The sequence below is a fragment of the Anticarsia gemmatalis genome, chromosome 9 (assembly GCF_050436995.1).
Source record: "Anticarsia gemmatalis isolate Benzon Research Colony breed Stoneville strain chromosome 9, ilAntGemm2 primary, whole genome shotgun sequence".
Lineage (NCBI taxonomy): Eukaryota > Metazoa > Arthropoda > Insecta > Lepidoptera > Erebidae > Anticarsia > Anticarsia gemmatalis.
This window is the reverse complement of record NC_134753.1, coordinates 343,765-365,005: the sequence shown is the minus strand read 5'-3', so window position 1 is coordinate 365,005 and position 21,241 is coordinate 343,765. Positions and strand designations below refer to the sequence as shown.

Here is a 21,241-nt window from a genome sequence, read left to right as displayed (position 1 = left end):
ATACTGATAAATAAAGAGACAAGAACACGAAAGCGGAGCGTTAGCGAGGCACACACGGGGAGATGGCGGAGATGGCAGCTAATGTCGATGGCGCGGGAAGATGGCTGGTAGATGCGGTTAGTATGGCGTACCTTGGTGTCGTCGTCGTCGGAGGAGGGCGCGCGCGCGGCCAGCTCGTCGGCGTCGAGGTAAGGCTGCGCCGGCCACTTGCGCTTCTCGGGCGCGGCGGGCGGCGGCGACGAGGCGCCGCGCCGCCGCGACTCCGCCGCCGCCGCGCCCGCCGCGCCGCCCGCGCCCGCCGCTCCCACCGGCGCGCCGTTGATCACCTGCCACCAGCAGCGTGTCACTCGAGCACTCACGCGACCACGCAGCCTCGAGGTGCGGTAAACGCGGGGAGCTGATTATGAGGCTGCATGGAGGCGTTATGGATAAACTATATCTAGGCGACGCGACGTCTTGGTGCTTCGTTTGGATTAGTTCATAAGAGGCTCGCGGGCCGGGAATATATGTTTAGAAAGATACTTCGGAGACGAGTAGGAAACTGACGAGAAACGGTGTAGTCGTGATGTCTGGAATGAGTCACGATTATTGACGCGTTGAAGTTGCAGAGCTAGCTGCAATCGCTTTACACCCCATCTGATGTACTACACGGCCTACCCACGTACCTACTACATTACACGGTTATTCTGGATATTTGAAAATGACGTACTAAAATGTTTAATTTCTATTTCATTCATAACTTTTCAGTGCCAGTGGATATAAACTGAGCGAGACAATATTCCTTAAACACACCTAAGGCATTTTGGAACAAGATCAAAGAACATACTCAAAGGATCGCTCTTCCAAAATTTCATCCATCAAACCTGACATTATAAGAAGAAGTGCAAGGCGTGTGCACAGGACGCGGAGGGCACCGTCTCGCCTTCACACCTCGGCTCACCACAAAGAGCTCGCTCGCCGGCGATAATCTCGCTGGTACGTAAACTTACAGCCGCCCAGCCGTGTGCACTCGAGCGAACCACCACCGGACAACATCACCCCTGACTCACTCCCTACAACATTCATTAACACCTAACCCTGATTGCTTTACACAACTTCTAACATGGAAGTTCGGCGCACAATTGTGTGTGTGCTCGAGTTCCGAGTGAGCCAGTCGGTGCAATAACTTAAACAGGAGAAGCCAGTGTGCAGTAACGCTAATAAGCCGGTGGCGCAGACTCGCAGACGCAACTCGCAGCGTCTCGCCGACACTGAACAATGCAGGAATGGCGTTACGCATTTAATATTATCACACGACGTTTTTCTTTCTTTAGAAAGCCATTTCCGTTTCCTTTTTGCAATTAAAAAAGTGCGGAGACAAAAGAATTTCTAATTTCAAGCCAAGCGCAAGATAAACAAATGTTATGCAGCCGGCAGACGGGAAAAAATGAATAAAAACTGTCGGATTGTTTTGTCTTGTTGGTGAAAAAGCGAGCGTCAAGTGAAGACGGGAGTGCGCCAGTCGTCGGCACCCGCTCTATCGATCGACAATTTGCGCGCTCCACATACTCGTGCGCGTTATAATTGAAAATAATTATATTGACTTGATAACCTAATTTGTTTACAAACCACCAGAGCGGTAAATCTGGTTCGCAATCTAATTAGAGGCCGGTCGCCTCGCCGCCGGCTAATTGTCCACGCAACCAAGCTTACGTTTTTACTTAAATAGTTACAATCATATACACATAAGCCCATATTAAGATTGATAAGAAATATTCAGCCCAGGGAGTAAACGTATTTTTTCAAATTGACATCTTCTTTACAAAACTATTAAACTACTGCATGAGGCTCTCAAAACCATTTCCTCAGCATCACATTGGACTCCTCCCCTGCAGTAGTAGTAGTACTCGCTAGTCCGTGGAATGAGTGTAACAATAGTGTCGGTTATTACCCCAGGGGAGGAGCGCGGCGGTGTTTGGGCCCGAGTCTGAACAGACGCTGAATGGAGCGGCGCAAGTTGAGACAACTTGATGGCTCCATTATACCGCGCCAGATAAACGGCGCACTGACTGCAGCGCGGACAGCCTCTTCACCCACAATGGAAGACGACAGCTCACTACGCAACACGCACCTATACCTACGTTTCTGTATACAGATGATGAATGCTAACACTAACTTTGTCATTGTTATGAAAGACTTTAAAACTTCCAAGAGTAAGGATGTAAACCATTTCAAACGAGCGAAATATACTTTTAAAATGATTTTACTAGACCGTTTTCGCAACTATTGTAATCCAAAACCTGTGATTACAATTCGGTTGCCTTACTGCCCTTGGATTAGACTATCGCCTCAACTGTCTCAAGGTCCATCACAATATCTCTTCGCCAAAGCGAATCGTTCACTTTTAGAAATCAGAAATCTATTTGGCGTAAAAACTCTTTAATTAAGCATCAAAACATCCAATGCAGGTCTCGGTAGCATTACATAATTGGTCGGTGTAGTAAAAAGTGCAGCAAAAACTACTAGAACGCATGTCGAGGTCGGTTTTTTGTCGCGAATTTTCGCTCGTCGGGGCGTTCACCCGCTCTCATCTCGCCACTTTTTAATCTGTTCGCCACATAACTGCATCGCTGGATCTGTCGTATATTAAGTAAGATCGCTCACACGTTATGTCTTTTTTACGATCAACGTTTAAAGGTGTGTGATTGATTTTGAGGCAATAGTCGTTTTGCTGATGCAGTGATCAATGAGTTTGAACATAACAGTATTTTGTTTATACCATTCTGAATATGCACCAAGTGCCATAGAATTGAACATACCCATTTAAACAACTGAACTGACTGTCTAAACACTGCCCTCCAGAATTCACACGAGCAACACAATATCCACAAGAATTTCCAAAAGCCCAACTTCCTTATTCTTTTCTAAAAGCTCATCCTTTAAGACGTGCCACACTATTTTCGCCGACACCGGCTCTTAATAGAACCGTGCCTGAAAATATTGAGGTATACGTCAAGTGTCGGCCTAATAGTCCCCGTGACGGCCACTCAGGGGGTGAAGAGCGGGGCCAGGGGGGCACGCGAGGGATGCGAGAGGGGGGGTTGTCTACGGCTGTAATTTAGTTGCGGCGTGTCGTGGCGAATTAATGCGGCGTGCCGAGCTGGACATTGTCGGGAGATACGAGCCAGGAGTGGGATGTCGCTACGATCTTTATTCGCCTGTACCAGATGAAAGTAGCCAATTAAATACAGAATTGGTGGCACAAATGTAGGCGGCGCGGAGGCAAAATGTTTGATACGGTTGAGAGACAACATATCTGCGGAGTATGTGGCATATCAACTGCCTAAAGGGTTTACGGTTGCCTATTAATAGATCCTAGAATTCTTAGATCAAAGCAAAGTGTTATTGGGTATCATTCCCAGTAATAGAAATTCTGCGTAGCAGGAATCTGTAATTGAACTCCGCAGATAAAGTCTAGCATATATGACTCCGGAAATATTCATGTATACGCTTTTATTTATCTAGAAACATAGTATTGTCTGTATAAACAGAAATTAGAGATCAAGAAAAACATACGTTTCAGAAACACACAGTATATCTATGAGCGGAGATGTGTATGATGTTATATTTGTCTCTAACAACAGCTATAAGTACTCAGAGTTGCTGTAAAGAAGCTGCATTTTTCCTCGAAGACATTTTCACAAAACAAGTAAGCTCAGTACAATGAGATGACAAAATGGATGCGCGTTTAAGGGAACAGTGAGCTGAACAATAGCAGTTGGAGCGAGGGCCATCAGCAAAAAGTCGCAGCGCTTAGCCGGACCAATTACGTCACTCGATAGCTTTGTCTGACTACCCTACAGTTTTTATACATGTAATGTTTCTGTTACGTTCGGCTGGGTTTTAGGGCCTAATGAACTTACGAATTAGGATCATAAATTGAAGTATATATATACGTAGTTGTAGTATAAAGTATATTATATGTTGAGGAAGTAAGCAATTATACATAGTAGTGGTAGATTTTGTGTTACTACTATTTGCAGAAAAAGCTTTGCAAAGAAATAGTTCTTAATGTCTTTCAGCATATTCATAGTACACGAATTTGTCTACTTTATCGGTGAACACAAGACCAACCTAAGTTATGAGACGGTCAAGATATTATTCACGTCTCGTGTTAACCCTAAATGTTGAGTTTCAATGAGGATATTAGCGAGTCCGGCTTGTGCAGTTATTGACAAGATAATCGGAACGCTTCCCGTCGTTAGCCGGCGACGGGCCCCAACGACGCGCGACGTCGGACGCGCGCCACGCGTGTAAACTACAGTCAAGTGCAACATCCCGCCGTGGCTCACACGACACATACATCCTTATTATTATCTCATATATTAGCACAATTATGTAAGAACGATCTTTCACTACGGGAACCAATAAGGATGCCAAGTTGATAGCAAGTAGCAAGCAAGATCGACATTTCTTTGCTAGGAAAAAGATGAAATCTTGAAAAGATTGTTAATGTGTCCGAAATCATCAGTGTCACAACACTACCTGGTTACAATGTCTCAATTTTGACCCTTTTTATAAATTAAAACAGAAATATAAGTTTGTTTCTGTTCGTTTCGGCGATATCTAAAGCATGTAAGTCCGATTTAAAAATATCATTTAAAATACAAGCAGACATTTACGCGGGCGAAGAACGTGGGCTCGTCTAAACTTACTTAAATCAATTCCAATAAATACAATTTTAAGATCGAAAATATCGCAGACAAACTGTCCATGTCTCCCGCCTACCTTTCTAGACAATTTCATTATTGACATAGCGAAGGACGCGGTGTAATGCTGCACCAGACGATTATATTGAACTGTTCAACCACTCAAAGGCTTCATAACATCCTCTTGTACATATTTACGGTTGAACAAATCTTTGTAGTAATAGATGCAAATCTCATGCGTTTTCTATATACCTAGTCGAGTTTGTTGAGTTAGTTTATTGGTGGTTTGAGATAACTTGAGACAGGATGCAGAATACGTTTTGATAAAATATGATACGATTATTTCACGTCTATGTTTGTCATGTTTATTTATAGCATTTCTTTTTCCTTATTAACTCCATGTGTAAGTAACAGTGTTTATTATCAGAGGGATATAGCCTGATAAAGTGTGGACTCTCATAACAACACCTTCATATGGTGAGTGAAAAACTCACAACCTAATTGCGTATTTTTGTTAAAGAAAAAAATGTTAATCAGAGCAGAATCTATTGAAAATTTAGCTATATATTTTCAAGAAGAATACATCTTCTATATCATCTTAATTAATGTTAATTTAATTCTAGTTTCAACTCAATTCCTACGCGACAAAAACGGCATCAACAAGAAACCTTGTGGTACTACAGTATGAAGCAAAGGTCGAAATTAAGATAAATACCTAGTCTGGGCTAGATTATAGGCTGCGTAAGACCTAGATCCAGGGTCCATTACTACGTAGTTGCGGCTAGATTATAATGCATTAAGCTTAGATTATCGCAGGACGGGGTTATAAACTTACAATGTTATTAATGCGTGTATGCCTCTGGTATTAGCGAGAAGGTTTCCCAAAGGAAATGTACTGGAATTGGCAAACATACAAATTATCAGTACAAAGTAGGACCGGGCTAGAAACTTGAATTTGATTACTAAACAAACAGATAAAACAAAGTATGTTCTAAAAAAGAAATAATTGTACTATCCCTCACGAAGGATGAGGAAGCTAAGGACAACAGTTGAAATATAGAATACCTACTACAGCCATACCTCGTTTCTAAGACATCAAAACCTTTTTTCTTTTCACCACACATTTAATTCTTATTCCATATCTCTATACACTGCATTTTTCTACATTTCTCTTTAGCTTTCTTCCACATTTATTCACAATCATCTTATCAGCTCTGACCACATTATTATATATTTACCGAATAGATAAACTATAACCTAATATTCCCAAGCTTTATATTTATAACGTCTTCTTCTACTATCTCTATATAGTGATATGATAGTTAATAACCGTTACACATCCTTTATATACTTCTATTAAATACGAGGGTGTAATGACCGTAAGTATATGGTGTTATAACCATAAGATACTGTGTAATCATGTGATGTCATGTTATCGAGATATGAGAACGATGGAGAGAGAAAAACTTTGTCAAATTCTGCTATTTAAATAATAAATATTTACTAAAATTAACTCCTAAATAGTTTATTTTAATACTCAAACGAAATCGAAATTAGTTGCTGGTTTTATGTCGTACTGAATCTCGAGAACACCTGAACCGATTTGGCTGGATAAAATTTTAAAATATTTATGAATGTTTAATAAGATAAGGAAATACGGAAGAACCAAGATTAATTTATACGTTTGCAGAAGGAACCACGCGAGTCAGCTAGTTTTAAATACATACTTTATATTAGAATTAAAGCTAGGGGAAGAAAATAACTTCATAATTTTCACGTAAAAATATCGACCGATTGATTAGTTTCGAAAGATTTACTTATAGTGACGGTAACGTAAATATTTTTATGTAATATCACTTATGATTCGTGCTACAAATCACAATGGTATAATCTACAATGAGATGAACATGCAAGTGTGGTGTTGACCACGTGTGACCACGTTTGACCACGGGAGGTTACCTCTAGTTCCTCCTCCGAGGAGTGGTGGTCGTACAGGTGGTCGGGCTCGGGGTCTGGCAGCAGCCGCGGTGGCGTGGGTGCGCACGCGCATGCTTCGCCGCCCATACCTGGGAAACAATACAAAAATATTGATTAGTGATTTTAATTACAAACAATTTGTAACAAAGAAAAGATTGTTGTATTATGACCGTGACTTAATCACAGATAGTCTACAATATTTTTGCCCAAAATAATCTATACTAATAATAAGAATAAGAGTTTGTTTGATTGTTTGTTTGTTTGTTTGTTTGTTTGTTTGTTTGAACGCGCTAATCTCAGGAACTACTGGTCCGATTTGAAAAATTCTTTCAGTGTTAGATAGTCCATTTATCGAGGAAGGCTATAGGCTATATTCCATCACGCTACGACAAATAGGAGCGAAGTAGCAACGAAAAATGTTACAAAAACGGGGAAAATTTTGACCCATTCTCTCTTATGTGACGCAAGCGAAGTTGCGCGGGTCGGCTAGTCATAAAATAAAAGATATCATAGTTTTGTGTTCGACTACAAAAAAGGTTAACCTAAAATTACAATATTTTTTAATACCAATGTATTTGACGTCAAAGTATGTAAAGGTTTTCGGAATAGTTATAAATTCTAGCACGTTAAAATATAACAATGATAAGTGCTACAAAATTGTCATAATTATACAGTCTGTATCACATGTCAAATGATAAAAAAAACCTACAAACAATCCCCTGGTATAATGTTATACATTATAATACACGACAATGGTATAATTTTCCTCGTCGGAGACAATTAGCGGTTTGTCACCTGACCAATTATATAATAGTACATAAAACAACGCTAATTCTATACGCAGAACATGTATTGCTACAAAATGAATCACTAAATTGACCCATATACGGGGATTGTTATTAAAATAATGTTATATTTGGTTATTATAGGGAAATATGAATTATTTCCAGTTATTTGGGATCATTATCTTTGAATCACGGGGATAACATAAAACACAAAATTACCAGGAATATCGAAATTTCTCGGAAAACTCCAATGAATTTCAACATAAATTAATGCAAGTTATCGGTAACTGCATGACATTGATCACGTGCGACAAACTATCGAAATGCACATAGGTATATTTAATTAAAAACCCTCTTTTAATAATAAATTACATAGGTGTACTAGATGTGAAAAAGCTAAAACAGAGAGACCTAAAAAGAGCCCTTATTACGGTAAGATCAAAAGCAATGAAAAAATAATTCACCTCTGTATTACTAAAATCAGACAAAAACACAAATTGATAGACAGTTAACATCAAAAACTTCAACAAGTTCACTTTGATATTCAATAAATTAATGTAAAATTTTCCGTTGATTTTTTTCTAAAAAGGTAAAATGAAGTCGTTAACTGAATAGCGTGGGCCTGACAGTGGCGTGGAACGAAATGATAAGGGTTACTGTTTGTAGACTGCGAACAAACTTCAATAATTATGATTGCTTAAAATCGAGCTAATATTTGATCATTATTACTGCGCAAACAGCGAGGCGCCGTGAACGAACAATCTACCACTCGACGCTCAGCACTGGACAAATAGGAATACTTTGAAAAACAATGTGATGATACTTTGCTATGTCTCAAGATGCTTCCATCGAGATCTGAGTGCAAGTTTGAGAGATGTAAGCTGTCATACTTTTTATTCTTTTATTGAAAAATATGTGTAGGAGGCTAAAAGCTGCTTATTGTAGAGTCGCGTCGCTTTTCTTCATTAAAAATAACACATTTCAAAAGTTGCGGTACGTAAATTAGACGATAAATATCGTAGAGAAGACGTTTTCGTTAAAACAATTGGAAATCCTAGTTGGTATTTGGTCAGCTTTCACCGCCCAAGCAGACACATTGAAAAATACCGACAAAATTAAAAAAAGACCTACCGAATGTCATAACATTGAGACACTGGGAAAATCACTTAAATATCTTGATAACCACACTATTACCACATATCATGGATTCAGAATAATGATGAATAGTATTCACAAGCAATTTGTACTACAGGATACGCGATTAGACAGAGCACTAGTAAATAAAGTAAATATGTATAATATAGAGCCGGTAGATTGCCGTTATGTTCACAAGCAAGTCTTGTAGACTGGAGCTAGAGTGGACATGTCGTGACTAGTATACACCTGTCGGTATAGCCCTGCATAATGTCTTGAGCATTTTTATATGTGACTCATAATTCCACATCCTACGTTTTATTAGCTGTTGTTTAATCGTTCGGTAATTTTTCCCTATTGTTTATAAATATAAAACATCTTTATCCTTCTTTAATCATAATTTTATGTGGAATGCTAATGAGGTAAACGTATTCAAATAAGTGATAATAATTGTACATTGAATAAAAAAAGCAACCCATTACCGCTGCAACACGATTCACATCCCAGAATGAGGAAAGGGTTATTCTTCGAGTCCACCACACCGATCAAGTGTGGTTTGATGATAACGAATATCAATATTACCTACCAGTACCTACCTACCTATTTGTCTCGGTAAAGAAGCCATATGAATAGTAAGTAATATCTTAACTAAACACAGAATTAAAAGCATTTGTTTTTTTATTACGGCGGCCTACTATTCAACAATCAAAACACACAGCAGGTTAACAAATAGCAGATGTGGCGATAAAACAATGCGAAATTAAATGTACATAAATTATATTTTAATATTTGTACGAGTTTTATGTTTTTGTTATTGTCGAAATAGCGTCTAGTATTAGTTCAAAATATTTAGTTAAAATTCGCCACAATGGGTATAAAAACATAATATTCTTATTATGTAAGGCTTACACGGACTACGGACTTGTTCAAAACTGCGGCCTTGAATATGTCGTACAAAACAAATACTTGTGTATGTGAGCTACTAAGCATACCTAACTAGTATTATCGGGTATTCAATACTCGATCACAACAATCAGTCATGTGACTGCTCAAAAAAGGTAGGCTTTAGTGTACAATTTCTGAGAATTACTGCGTCTTACAAACGACATGGTCAATTACCCTCTCTCTTACCAGGATTAGTCATGATTTTCTAAACTAAAGATCATAATCGGTTATTGAGTGTCTTATATCTATCTTCATACGTATAGTATCTCATTTGCCCGTTTGTTTATTTCCTATACGTAGAGCTATCCCTGGGATCTCATAAATCATTTTCAAATCAGGGTTTAGAATAAGCTGTGTTAGTACCGTAATAGCCTATTACATGAGAGGACGGAAGCTGGATGCAGACACAGGAAGGGGGGCAGGACGGCTAGGAGGAGGGGAAGGGGGCGAGAGGAGGGGGATGTTCTTGAACTTGCGGTGGGCGCAGGCCGCGCGGCGCCGCGCTGTGATGTAGAAACTGTTGCTTTGTTGTGCATTATTATAATGTGCATTAATTTACGTAGTAACTGCTTTATGGTTATCACACCTGTCACTTCGATTACGGCGGTGGAGAACGCTAATCGATGCTGATAGGTGTGAACTATGAGTTCACCCTGTACGCTGTTCGATCATGTTTAAAGCTACATTATTATTATACTGAGTTTATCATGTAGAATATTATTTTGTATCTCATATCTGCTAAGCATATAAATTATAGTAAGCATATAGACGTCTCAGTCAAACAAATCTAGGAACAAACTTAAACAAGATCCTAAAAAAAGTAACGTTAAAGTTAGAGCTCATATTCGTATAAAAAAAAAGTGAAGAACATGTCATCAAGTAAGTTACGCATTTTCAATAGGTAAGGATGCTACGTCTAGTGTCGATGATTCTTACTTGTGCGTCACAATATAATCAAAATCGACTTTCCCGTTCGTCTACGTACTAGGCATCTTATGATGCAATTATGACTATTTTAAATGCCTAAACCACGAGTGACTAACTAATGCAAAGTATTTAGTATCCTCTGTCGTAATTCATAATTGGTTGTAGGTTTTCCTATGATCTAGTTTACCAAAATGGCTCAATTTTAAATGAAATATTTCTTGCCATATAGGTACCTATTAGGGAAACGGGATCAAAAATTAGCTTTAATTTAGGGTCTCCGCAAATTATTTTTAAAGGACTACGTAACTATTCTTCTATAACAATTAGCAATAAGAATATAAGCTGTCAATATATTGTGGTAATCAAATGTTAGTTGTATTAACAACATCTACGATTCCCTCGAGTGTGGCAAATATTAGGTAATACATTGTGCAAGGTTGATGCAAGCCCAATATGTGTCGGAAGGCACAAAGCTCTACGGACGTCGATAAGGCTTGTTTGATCCTGCTTCAACTTCAAGATGGATGTGTTTGTGTTCCGCTTGTACGTACAGTAGGTTCTCTGGAGATTCGGTAATACTACACGTCTAGTATAACAATGTCTTCGAATTGAGGTTATAACTAGCGATTCGGTAGTTGGACTTTTAGGGATATTCTTCTATAAACATACGTACATAATATCACAACTTATTCCCCTGGCGGTAAACAGAGCCCAAAGAAGCGAAGGTCAATTAGTGTCGAGCTTTGGTCTCTGCCTAACCCTATTCTTTCATAAAATTAATAGAAATTACAACAGTGAACATCTAAGCAAGGGATGTATTTCAATAACAAGTACAGTAAGTAACATTTCTAATATAAACGTCAAAATTTAGAACGCTACAATGCAGGGAGTATATTATATTTTATAAAACCCAGTGTTACACAGCCGTGCATTGTAGTAGCGTGATTGCTGCAGGGGTTCTGGAGGGCGACATGACAGCTGATGTGACCCCAGCTTACGGGTACCCACGATTACACGACCAACTCCAGAATCAGAATGAAGGGAGCCAATTACGACGTGACTCTAGGCTATGCGATATTACTCAAGTTTTACTAACAAATAACGAATAAAATGCGATAGATAAAGATGCATCAGGTTTGCTTTAGGGGAAAGTATATTGAACTCAAATAGGATGGTATAAAGACATTTTTTACTACTTAACGATGAAGTTAAGTGTATTAGTTGAGGAACAGATTGCTACTCTGAAACAAGTATCTGAAATAAGCTCGTCGCAGGGGTAGTCAACCAACGAGTAAATAAAACCGGTAAAAAAAGAAAACCTGAAATCAAAAGAAGCTAAATGAAAGATTATAGAAAGAGGCACTGACCAGTTGTTTTCTTCGCGTTTCTATTTGATAATAATATGCTATCGATAGCAACAGGACTCGCTGATAAGTCTGTATCTCAGTAGGTCATCAATAAACAGTGATTATACAGGTGCTGGTCTATTCGTGTTGATAATTTAGATAGTTCTGATAACAATTACAAATTATATTAAATAATAGTCCGTGACTAGATAAACATAATAACGATAGATCGGTGATGTTCAATTATAATAATGCAGTGAAATTGATCGGGAAAGCTGTCCGGCAAGACTTTAGCTCTAATCATATAATATCAGCTGATCTGGACTCTTAAAAATATAACTATAAAAAAACAAGCAATAGAAACTGATATTTTGTTGGAAGAATCGATCGTATAATTTGATAAAAACTTTACTAGTTTACGTTACCAAATGTGTTCATGAAATAATTCCACATAAAATATGCCAAAACAAAAACACTATCCGCCATTTTCTTCCAAAAAAACTATCAAAACAAGAATGTTTCCACAGCAGTGAGATAAAATCAAAACATGGTCGAAATCATAATATTATTGGTGTGTAGTGTGGTCGTGTGTTTGTGTGTTTGTGTGTTTTTGTGGTGGTGTGTGGTTGTGTGCGGACTCGGAGTGGCAACAATAGTGGTGTTAGCTGTTAGCCTTATTGGCAACCGGTCGGACTGGTCGAAAACACGCTTAGTTTCGATCAACTCGAGCCTCCACTTCAATCTAGTTCTATCTCTATTGTTGTTTCTAATATTTTGATGATGATTATTTTCTTTTATGACTGCGATTGTTCAGTACTCCAACTATTAATATTATAAGTCTAGCTATCTGTGCCCCGATATCAGCTACCGTATTTTTCCCTACTAGTGTAATCACCGCATTTTAAATAGTACGAAACGTTTCATTCAAAACAATCTGTAATCTTCTTCTATGTATAGTAATTTTCCAGTCGTAATCCATATCACAATCAGTGATAAGTTGATTCAAAACACATTACGAAAATCCCAGAATAAGTTCTTTATCTGACAGCTACAAGTTTCTTGTACAAATGTACAATAACATAGAAAATTGGAGTTTTTAATGTAGATTAAGGGGAATAAAATGCAGTCTTCAACGTTTTTTGTAATGGCAGTCCCATGGTAATAATGAGAAAGAGTCTTTTTGTGTGGTTTTAAGAATATTCCAAGAGCAAGGATAGATTGAAATCCCAATAACAGTGGCTTTTCCAGAAAACTAAACTTCATGATCCGCACTCACATGTACTACAGTTTCGGACCACAGAAGCAGTGAAATAACAAATTGTCAGTCAATACGACAGTTAAGTAGTAGTACAAGTACTGTGAAGACAGTAAAGTCACGTCCATAGTCCGTAATATGGGGTCGGTATTATCGCCTAATTGTGGCCAAACCGGTCCGGGCGGTAAACAAACAGCTAACTAGTCGAGTGCCGATACACGCTTTCAAATATTAGAATAGCAGGTTATTGATAACATCACAAACTTTTTATTTAGGGGTTTGACTTGATGTTAAAGCACGAACGCACTTGTGTAAGTCTTGCGAGCCTCCTGACTTAGGAATGGAAATTGAATTACGTAATAAATAATTTGTCATGCTGTTTGACATGATCTTCTTCAATTATTATTTATTGTTGAATTCGTATAAAACAAACCGTAGTACATACAAACGTACATAAAAAATCACGCCTTTTTCTCATAGGGGAGGACAGAGACTAGAGGAAGCCACCTGGTACGGTTAATTAGGAATAATTAGTAAAGCATAGTATATGAAAACAAATTGTTCTCCTTTTAGATGAGATCTAGACTTACCATGAATCTCGTTCTGATTATGTTTACCCAACAAGAATATCATTTAAGGTTTCGCGATAACTAATCAGGAGTGTTAAAGCACTAGACTAAGCAAGTGAGTAGTGGAATAATAAATAGGTACAAATGATTGTTGGAGGAGCTAGTAAATGTCAATAGGTGTTGTTATTTTAAGTAAATGTTAAGGTAACGTGGAGCGTTCAAATGTAATCACTGCTCACATTTACGATGGAAACATATTAAGGTAGGGCATACTTAATCTGCTTAGATTAGAAATCATCATCATCTGCTTATTTTTGTTTGTAGAGACCACTCCCTCACTAAGAATTGCTCGTGTCGCGGGAAGTTTTAAAAACATACAAACTACGGATACAAAGTACAACCAGACCCGAAACAATTATTTGTTAATCGCACAAACAATTGATCCGTGTGGGAATCGAACCCTCAACCTCCCGACAAAATGGTAGTGGCGTGGCAACCTAAAAACGTGCACCACGGAGGTAGTCGAGCTTAGCTTTACATCTATCAATTCAGCCTTATGTAATCTCATAGAAACTCATCTGGAAATTCGAGCATTGTGCATTTATAAACACTAAACAAACACTTAAGTAGGTCTATTTAAGCCTCATGCTGGTAAAGCGTCGGACCTCGCCACAGCAACCGGACAATACAGAATATAAATAGCAAATGTCCAATAACAGGGAGGAATGGTTAGAAACATGCAGTTGCCGACGGGCCGGTTATAAATAACGATAAAAATCGTTACAGACCACCATTTCCAGCGCAGTGGAACAAATTAAAATAGACGCCGGAATCACACTCTAATTTAGACGAGCCGGGGGAGGGGTGACAGGGCAAGGGTTGTTTTGGTACTGACTGTCTAATGAGAACAAGGAAAAAAGGTTTTACCCCTCCAGGCTGGCGCCAGTTTTGCAAGTCTTTTTTCTTTTAGAATGAGAGGGTTAGGTCTGAGGTTGAGGTATAGTATAGAGACATTTTTGGTGATTTCTAGTTAATTATTAGCATCATAAACTTAGCTAAAGCCTTATTTTTCAATAGAGGTCATATTTCCGGACAATAATGACTTCACTTGACACATTATTGTATACATTTTGATTCAAAATTAGCAGATGTTCTTTCATTGTCAAAATTTAGAAAGCTCTGCACATAAGATGGCAATTTCTTCTGCGGCTCTCTTTGTACCTTACAAAACCTTTCCACACGTATCAAAAAGGCGAACAATAGCGGTAAAATAACTATAGAAATATGCAGAAAATGATAATGTGAACATGTCTGAAAGCCACGTCTGAAGTCAACGTCCGTCAGTGGAGCATACAAAGTGTAGTTCCAGTACTTGACATGTGAGGGCAACATACACAATACGTATACACCGTGAATAATTGAAAGGGCCCGACGCACGGGGCCCGCGCCGGCCCTGCATCCATCACCGCGCCAAATGTTCGCTCCTTACAGTTCAAAATGGAGACGGGCGGAGGCAAACTTATCGCGGTACGCTTTCAATGCGCTTAGGGCTGCTAAAACAAAAATAAAACTAGTGCTCTACTGCTAAAAGCCTGATTATACTCGTACATGGATGTGGACTGGAAAATTGCTTATGTTGTTGCAATTAGTAACGTACAAATGGGTTTGGTTTTAGCACTTAGTGCTAGAGTATTATCCCAACACAGAGCTTAAAATAAATGTGTTTGACTAGTCTAGATTGTAATGTAACAAAAATGTAACGTTACAGTACCAATTATTCTTAAAGAAAGAAGCTGGTTTGAATCAATTTTCCTGTTCACACAGTACATTTTCTTTGGGAACAAAGATCATGAATGATGTCAGTCTTTTTGAGAAAACTAAGCAGTATTTTCCGGCAGCCCTAAGTCCACCATAGACGCGGCCGACTCGGGGCAAGTCACGAAACGTCACAGTATTGTCGTGTGTCCATACGTCTGCGAGTCCTGGGACTTTGTTTATCTGCTCGCACAGTCATACAGCCCGCCACTTTGTCCGCATCTCGCATTCCGCGCACACACGTACCTTACACGCGGACATCACATTGATTGGTTTATTGTCCAACCTTACAATATATTCACCAAACGTGTTTTTGCACAATCCGTACAGGTTATAAAGAAGACAGTGTACATTACGTAATGATTGTTTAGAACTGGGTTCAGATGTGGCATTGAATTTAGATGTTAACAAGTAATATTATTATGATAATATTAGCCTTGAATTACATCTGATTGCCTTAAGCCTTCTCTTTCTAGAACACCTACGCGTTACACGACAGCGGAACATTCGACACGAGTACAGAATCTTGTTTTACAAATTCCAAGGATACATAGTCAGTACGCAAGGAATTGTTTAATATAAAACAGGATGACAAAATAAATACTTAAATTAAATATAATTATGTTTCCTGACATAAAAATATTTCCTTATTACAGTAGCAAAATAATAAATTGAGATTCATTTGTGTTCACATTATTTCGAAAATAGCGAGTGGATTAATGTAGGTCTGCTTCTATGCAAATCTTGACGGTCTACTTTATTTCTGGCACAGGTGCAAAAAACAGGCAGCTTTTGGTCTATTTATAAAGCTAGAGTAAAATAAAGCTAGGCTAGCAAAAAGTGAGTGTTGATCTTGAACCGAGAGCTGGTGGTCAATGTCAAGCGAAACAGTTAGTTCAGCCTTGTTACCGGTCACGTGCCGACACCGGCCACGATAAATACCTACTGTACGAAAGTGCCATTTCTACGGACGATGGAAATCGCTTAAATTGTTGCCTACATACTGAGATTTACATCGCCGTCGATATTTCTGGTATCATTAGTATGAAATTAGAGTATTTCGGTGGACTGCGGAAGTCTGATTATAGCAACGCTGTTTATAAACTTATGTGAAGCTAAAGACCAGGATATGTTTAAAAAGATTGTAAAATTGACTGAAACTGAATAGTTATACTACTGTACCGTATCGTTATGGATCAGTAATTTAAGTAGTTTTTACAAATTAAAAGTAACCCATCTCAATGTGCATATTATCCTAAAAGATCATGAATATTGGCCACATGTTTGCAAATGCACGGTGCGTTGATCGAGTCCCGCACGTCAGCAGCAACTCATGCGCGTGCGCATGCAACCGCACGTACACTACACAGACTCTACATCTAATACAGAGGTGCAAGAGCCGACTGGAGGCTGGGTTTAGTAGACTTCTCCATTGTTAATGCATCAAAGCTGCTCGAAAATCAGTGTATAAAACAGTATGAAAATAATTCTTGGTATCGCCAACAATCATATAAGTTGTCATCTTGGACATTTCTTTAAGATTACACGGGTGACTAATGACTGAATTTGGAGCCTTAAAATAATGAAAGAACACCATAAATGTGTTATTACTTTAGTCAGAGTCTCCTTGTGAAATCATGCAAAAGTATTTTTGCCGCAAGTTTACCATCTATGCGAGCAGTGTGCGAGCGTGACTATAAGCGAGCTAACCACAATTTATTGTTAGTCTAGCATTAGCTTAGCGCAGTACCGAGCCCGTCATGTTAATAAACATTGCTTTGTACACAAACGTGCAATTAATGCTGTTTTTAGATTTCAATCGAAACAATGGCGACTGTAATTACAATAATTAATCGAGGAATAATTTTTCAGATTGATTTATTCCTTGTCATCGTAATCAATCAATTTATAATAATGGCGAAACAGTTCGTTTGAAAAACAATTAATTGTGTGGATGTTGATTGCCTAGACATTGACAAAGTGATGTCTAAACTACTGTGTAATCAATGCAAGGTTTGGGCAGGCCTCGTCTGGTTGATCCAAGTTCCTGCATCACTCGCCAACATTACCTATCAATTAATGTGAGTAAGAATAAACCAAGGTGTAAAATGTGTAAGCACACGATACGGGAAACGCAGACTATTTTCGGCGCTAGAACATTTATTATCCCGTTTTATTAAAATATCATAACAGCTACGTATATCATTCCTTTATACGACTGTAAACCTGTCAAACGCAATGCCATGTCGCCAATTTCCCATGTTTATTTCCAAAGATATAATAACAGTATAGTCAATTATTTATATGAAATAACAAACTGTTGAGAGAGCTGCTCGCGGTCAAGTTCAAGGTGCAAAATAAAAACAATATAGGCAACAATGGCCGGCGGCTATTAGCGAGGCAAAATGGTGGATATTAATCATCGCGCGAATCATTACGACGACCATTAGAAATGTAAATGAAAGGTCACGGAGATTAAATAAGCTTTATTTATTTATATGGAATTTTAATTATGTTATTTGTCTACGGAATACTAAAGGAATTTTAGTACCTACAGAATACTAGTCGTAAATGTTTATACAAACACAGAGAGAGCACAGAGATAAAAACAAGGAACTAATTATTTGGACACTAAAGAAATAACATCGTTCAAAACACAAAATAAACAGGTCATCAAAGTAATTCGCTCTTCCTTATTCTTAAACAAAAAGGTCTTAGAAGCCTAGATCCAGAACTAAATAATTCCACACTCAGTCCTTTATCTATTTAATATTTAAATTCTAGGCATCTGTAACACAATAAGTAATTCAGCGAGTCTATTTTGGCTAGGTTCCTCCATTATAGAAAATTGCGATGTTGTCCACGTTTAACCAACGAATAGTAATGCTTCACAATGTAACAGTGCGATAATGACATGGATAAATACATCGTAAAGTATTGTACGTGTTGTCAGTTTGTCCATACATGCTGTATGTTAATGTGTGGTGGTATGTGCCACCACAATGGTCCGGACGTGAGCTGAATCTCACCACAGTTACGTAGACGATGTGCTAGTGCTATCACATTGTGGTTGAAACATTGTGGTCAGTGTGATAATGCTTTGATTTACAGGTGCCTATTTAAATGTAGGTTGATATGCCAAGTTTTATGACTGTCTTAATTTTGATGTGATTATTAATAGATTTGGCATAGTTACATAAAATTTGTCTGTACGTGATTTTTATACGAATACCTAATTGAATGAAATATTCAATCTACCAAAATAGCAATAGCACTAGTAGTAAGCAACGTTAATTTATTAGAGGTCGCAAATCTTATCCGAACTTAACATCTACAATAAAAGATCGTAAGATTATAAAATCTCCAGGCTTAGCTCGTAAGATTTACTATGCGATATACTATGATTAAGAGCATGCCGTTCGGATAAGGTATCGTTTAACGAAGCAAATTGTTTATTATCATCACTGTTAAGAGAAATTATCTAATCTAAGGAAGGTATATCTGTTATCAAGTGTTTAACATTTTCCTTTCGTCTGTGAATAATTCGTATCGGCGTGTATATCTCAGTAAACAGTGTATCACTACATAAATCAGCGGGTCGTGATTCCTCACGCGTTGATACACTGTATCTAAAACATTCCACGACTTGGTATTCAATGGAGTTGTGGCCAAGCGCCCAATGCCCAACGTTGGACAAACGCCAACCAACGAGGATATAGAACCACTGTCATATTACATACTTATTCGATTACACTTCGATAAAATTGTCTGTTTCTAAATTTACCTTTCCATCATCGTTATCATTTGAATTCATTATCGTTCATATTATTTGGTTCACGTAAAATGCACTTGTGCTCGTTTATTTTTAGTCAATATGTTGATAAGATAACAGTGTTTAGTCACTGGTTTTGATAAGCACGTTGGTGTTCGTGTTCACGTTCGATAGTATTCGTGGGAGAGGAATACGAAGCACGAAGTAACGGCGACTAAGAGCACTGAGATGAAAACAGGAAACAGTGTTAGATAATTATACAATGATAGTATCTATAGAATAATTTTAAGAAAGACTCGTTAAGAGTTATCAAGAACAAACACTCGGCACACAAATCACCGAATAAAGACATCCAATGTTAGACAAAAATGCTATTTGACACCATCAAAGAACTCGAGTAGGTTCTCGATACGAGTTCAAATAATACATATGTACAAATACATAGTACATAAAGGAATCAGCTCTAATAAAAGCTAAGAATAGAGATCCATATAAGCACAGCTAAGTGTGAATACAACAACAAATTTTCCAATTATCACATAAGTAATCTCTCACGAGTCACGAACGATATTTGAGTAGTGAGTTGTTCTTTCAAAACTGTTCAATGGACAGAAGTTCAAACAAGTGAGTTGTATAAAAGGCAACTTGTCCTAACTAAGGTTCGTTATAGAACCAGTCGGATGTGTGTCCAAGTAATGTGGCGCGACGTGTCGAACCTTGTTGTTTGCGCACCCACTTGACGAGAGCGCGTCAAGTGCCAACACCGCCGACACTAGCCGGGTACCATCACAACCGTGTAGCGTACACTGCAGTTTTACCGGCAAATTGGATCGATACCGTAAAGGAGCGTACGCAATGGACGGTGGTGTCGCAGTGGGCGCAGCGAGGTGGTCAGATATGGTGCGTGCACCACGATGATGTGAGTGAGCATCGCGGCATCATGCGGTTATGTAGCACGTATAATAAGTGTGTGTGCCGGCAGACTGGTGGGCGCATGTATAATTACGGTATAAAGTTGAACGCTCACCTTGGCCGCGGCCCGAGCAAGGCCAAGGTCGTTAAAGCGTACCGCACCTCCTCTCCACACCCCACCGCACCTCCTTCCCTCCCCCTCGCGCCCCCCTCGCACCGTGCGCGCTCCTCGGCGCACTGCACGCGCACGCGATTTTTTTGCGCAGTGATGTAATCTGCAATTCGGCGCGCGCGCAACATGGCCGCCCGTCACGCTCAGATAAACATTTCTTTACGAACTTTAAAACACCCAATTCTGTTATTTATACACAAACCGTATTTAAGATTGTTGAACAAATATTCAGCTAGTTTGAAGCGTTACACATAACCCAGTTTCGCGCGAGTTGGGCTCTGCTGTAAGAATGTATGCTCTATCAATAACGTAGTTGCACCTGAATAGTGCCGAGCGGAAACTGAACGTGTATCTGCTTAATGAAACAAGTGAAACATTTGTGCAGCTCTAAACGAGTTGCTAGTACTTGCTACAACACAGACACTGAATAAATCTACAATACGATAGCTCCGCTATTTGTTTTTCCATTCTTTCTTATTTAAATAAGTTTCTTGTCTAGAAAAATATTTCTAGCTCCATTGAAGCATCTCTGCGGAAAACTGAATGGAAAATAGAGTAGTTCTGTTTTATATTCAAGAGAAATGTAGCGCAATTTTTATTCCGCGTCGAACGTGAAGATTTTTTCATGCTAAGACAAATATTTACATCGTCACAAGTCAGTTCCCTCGTCTAACACATAACTTTCTGACGGTTTTAATTTTAGCCGCACCTAAAAGCGGCTCCACGTTACTTCCATTCTACGACAACTAATTTCATCGAGTTTTTTGCTGACACCTCGACTTAGCTCTTGTAACGTGAGTTTTTTCCGTCGCGCTTGGGAGAGGTCTCCAGCGGTGGATAAAAACAAAGATAAAACTGATTGATTAGAAATGAACATTTTTTTACGGCCTTGGCCTTAACCTCCTGTCAGGCGATTTAAACCGGCTGTTGCTAACATTTTTTAT

At 38.6% G+C, this 21,241-nt stretch overlaps 1 protein-coding gene across 1 annotated transcript in view; it reads right to left on the bottom strand.

The window, feature by feature from the left end:
* Window positions 1-21,241, bottom strand: part of Reph (Regulator of eph expression) — a 63,504-nt gene that overhangs the window by 9,734 nt on the left and 32,529 nt on the right. The window contains exons 4-5 of the mRNA XM_076118300.1: window positions 6,648-6,754; window positions 132-326 (exon numbers count right to left, since the gene is read on the bottom strand). Of these exons, the coding sequence (XP_075974415.1) occupies window positions 132-326; window positions 6,648-6,754 (302 nt within the window). The remainder of the gene's footprint in view (window positions 1-131; window positions 327-6,647; window positions 6,755-21,241) is intronic.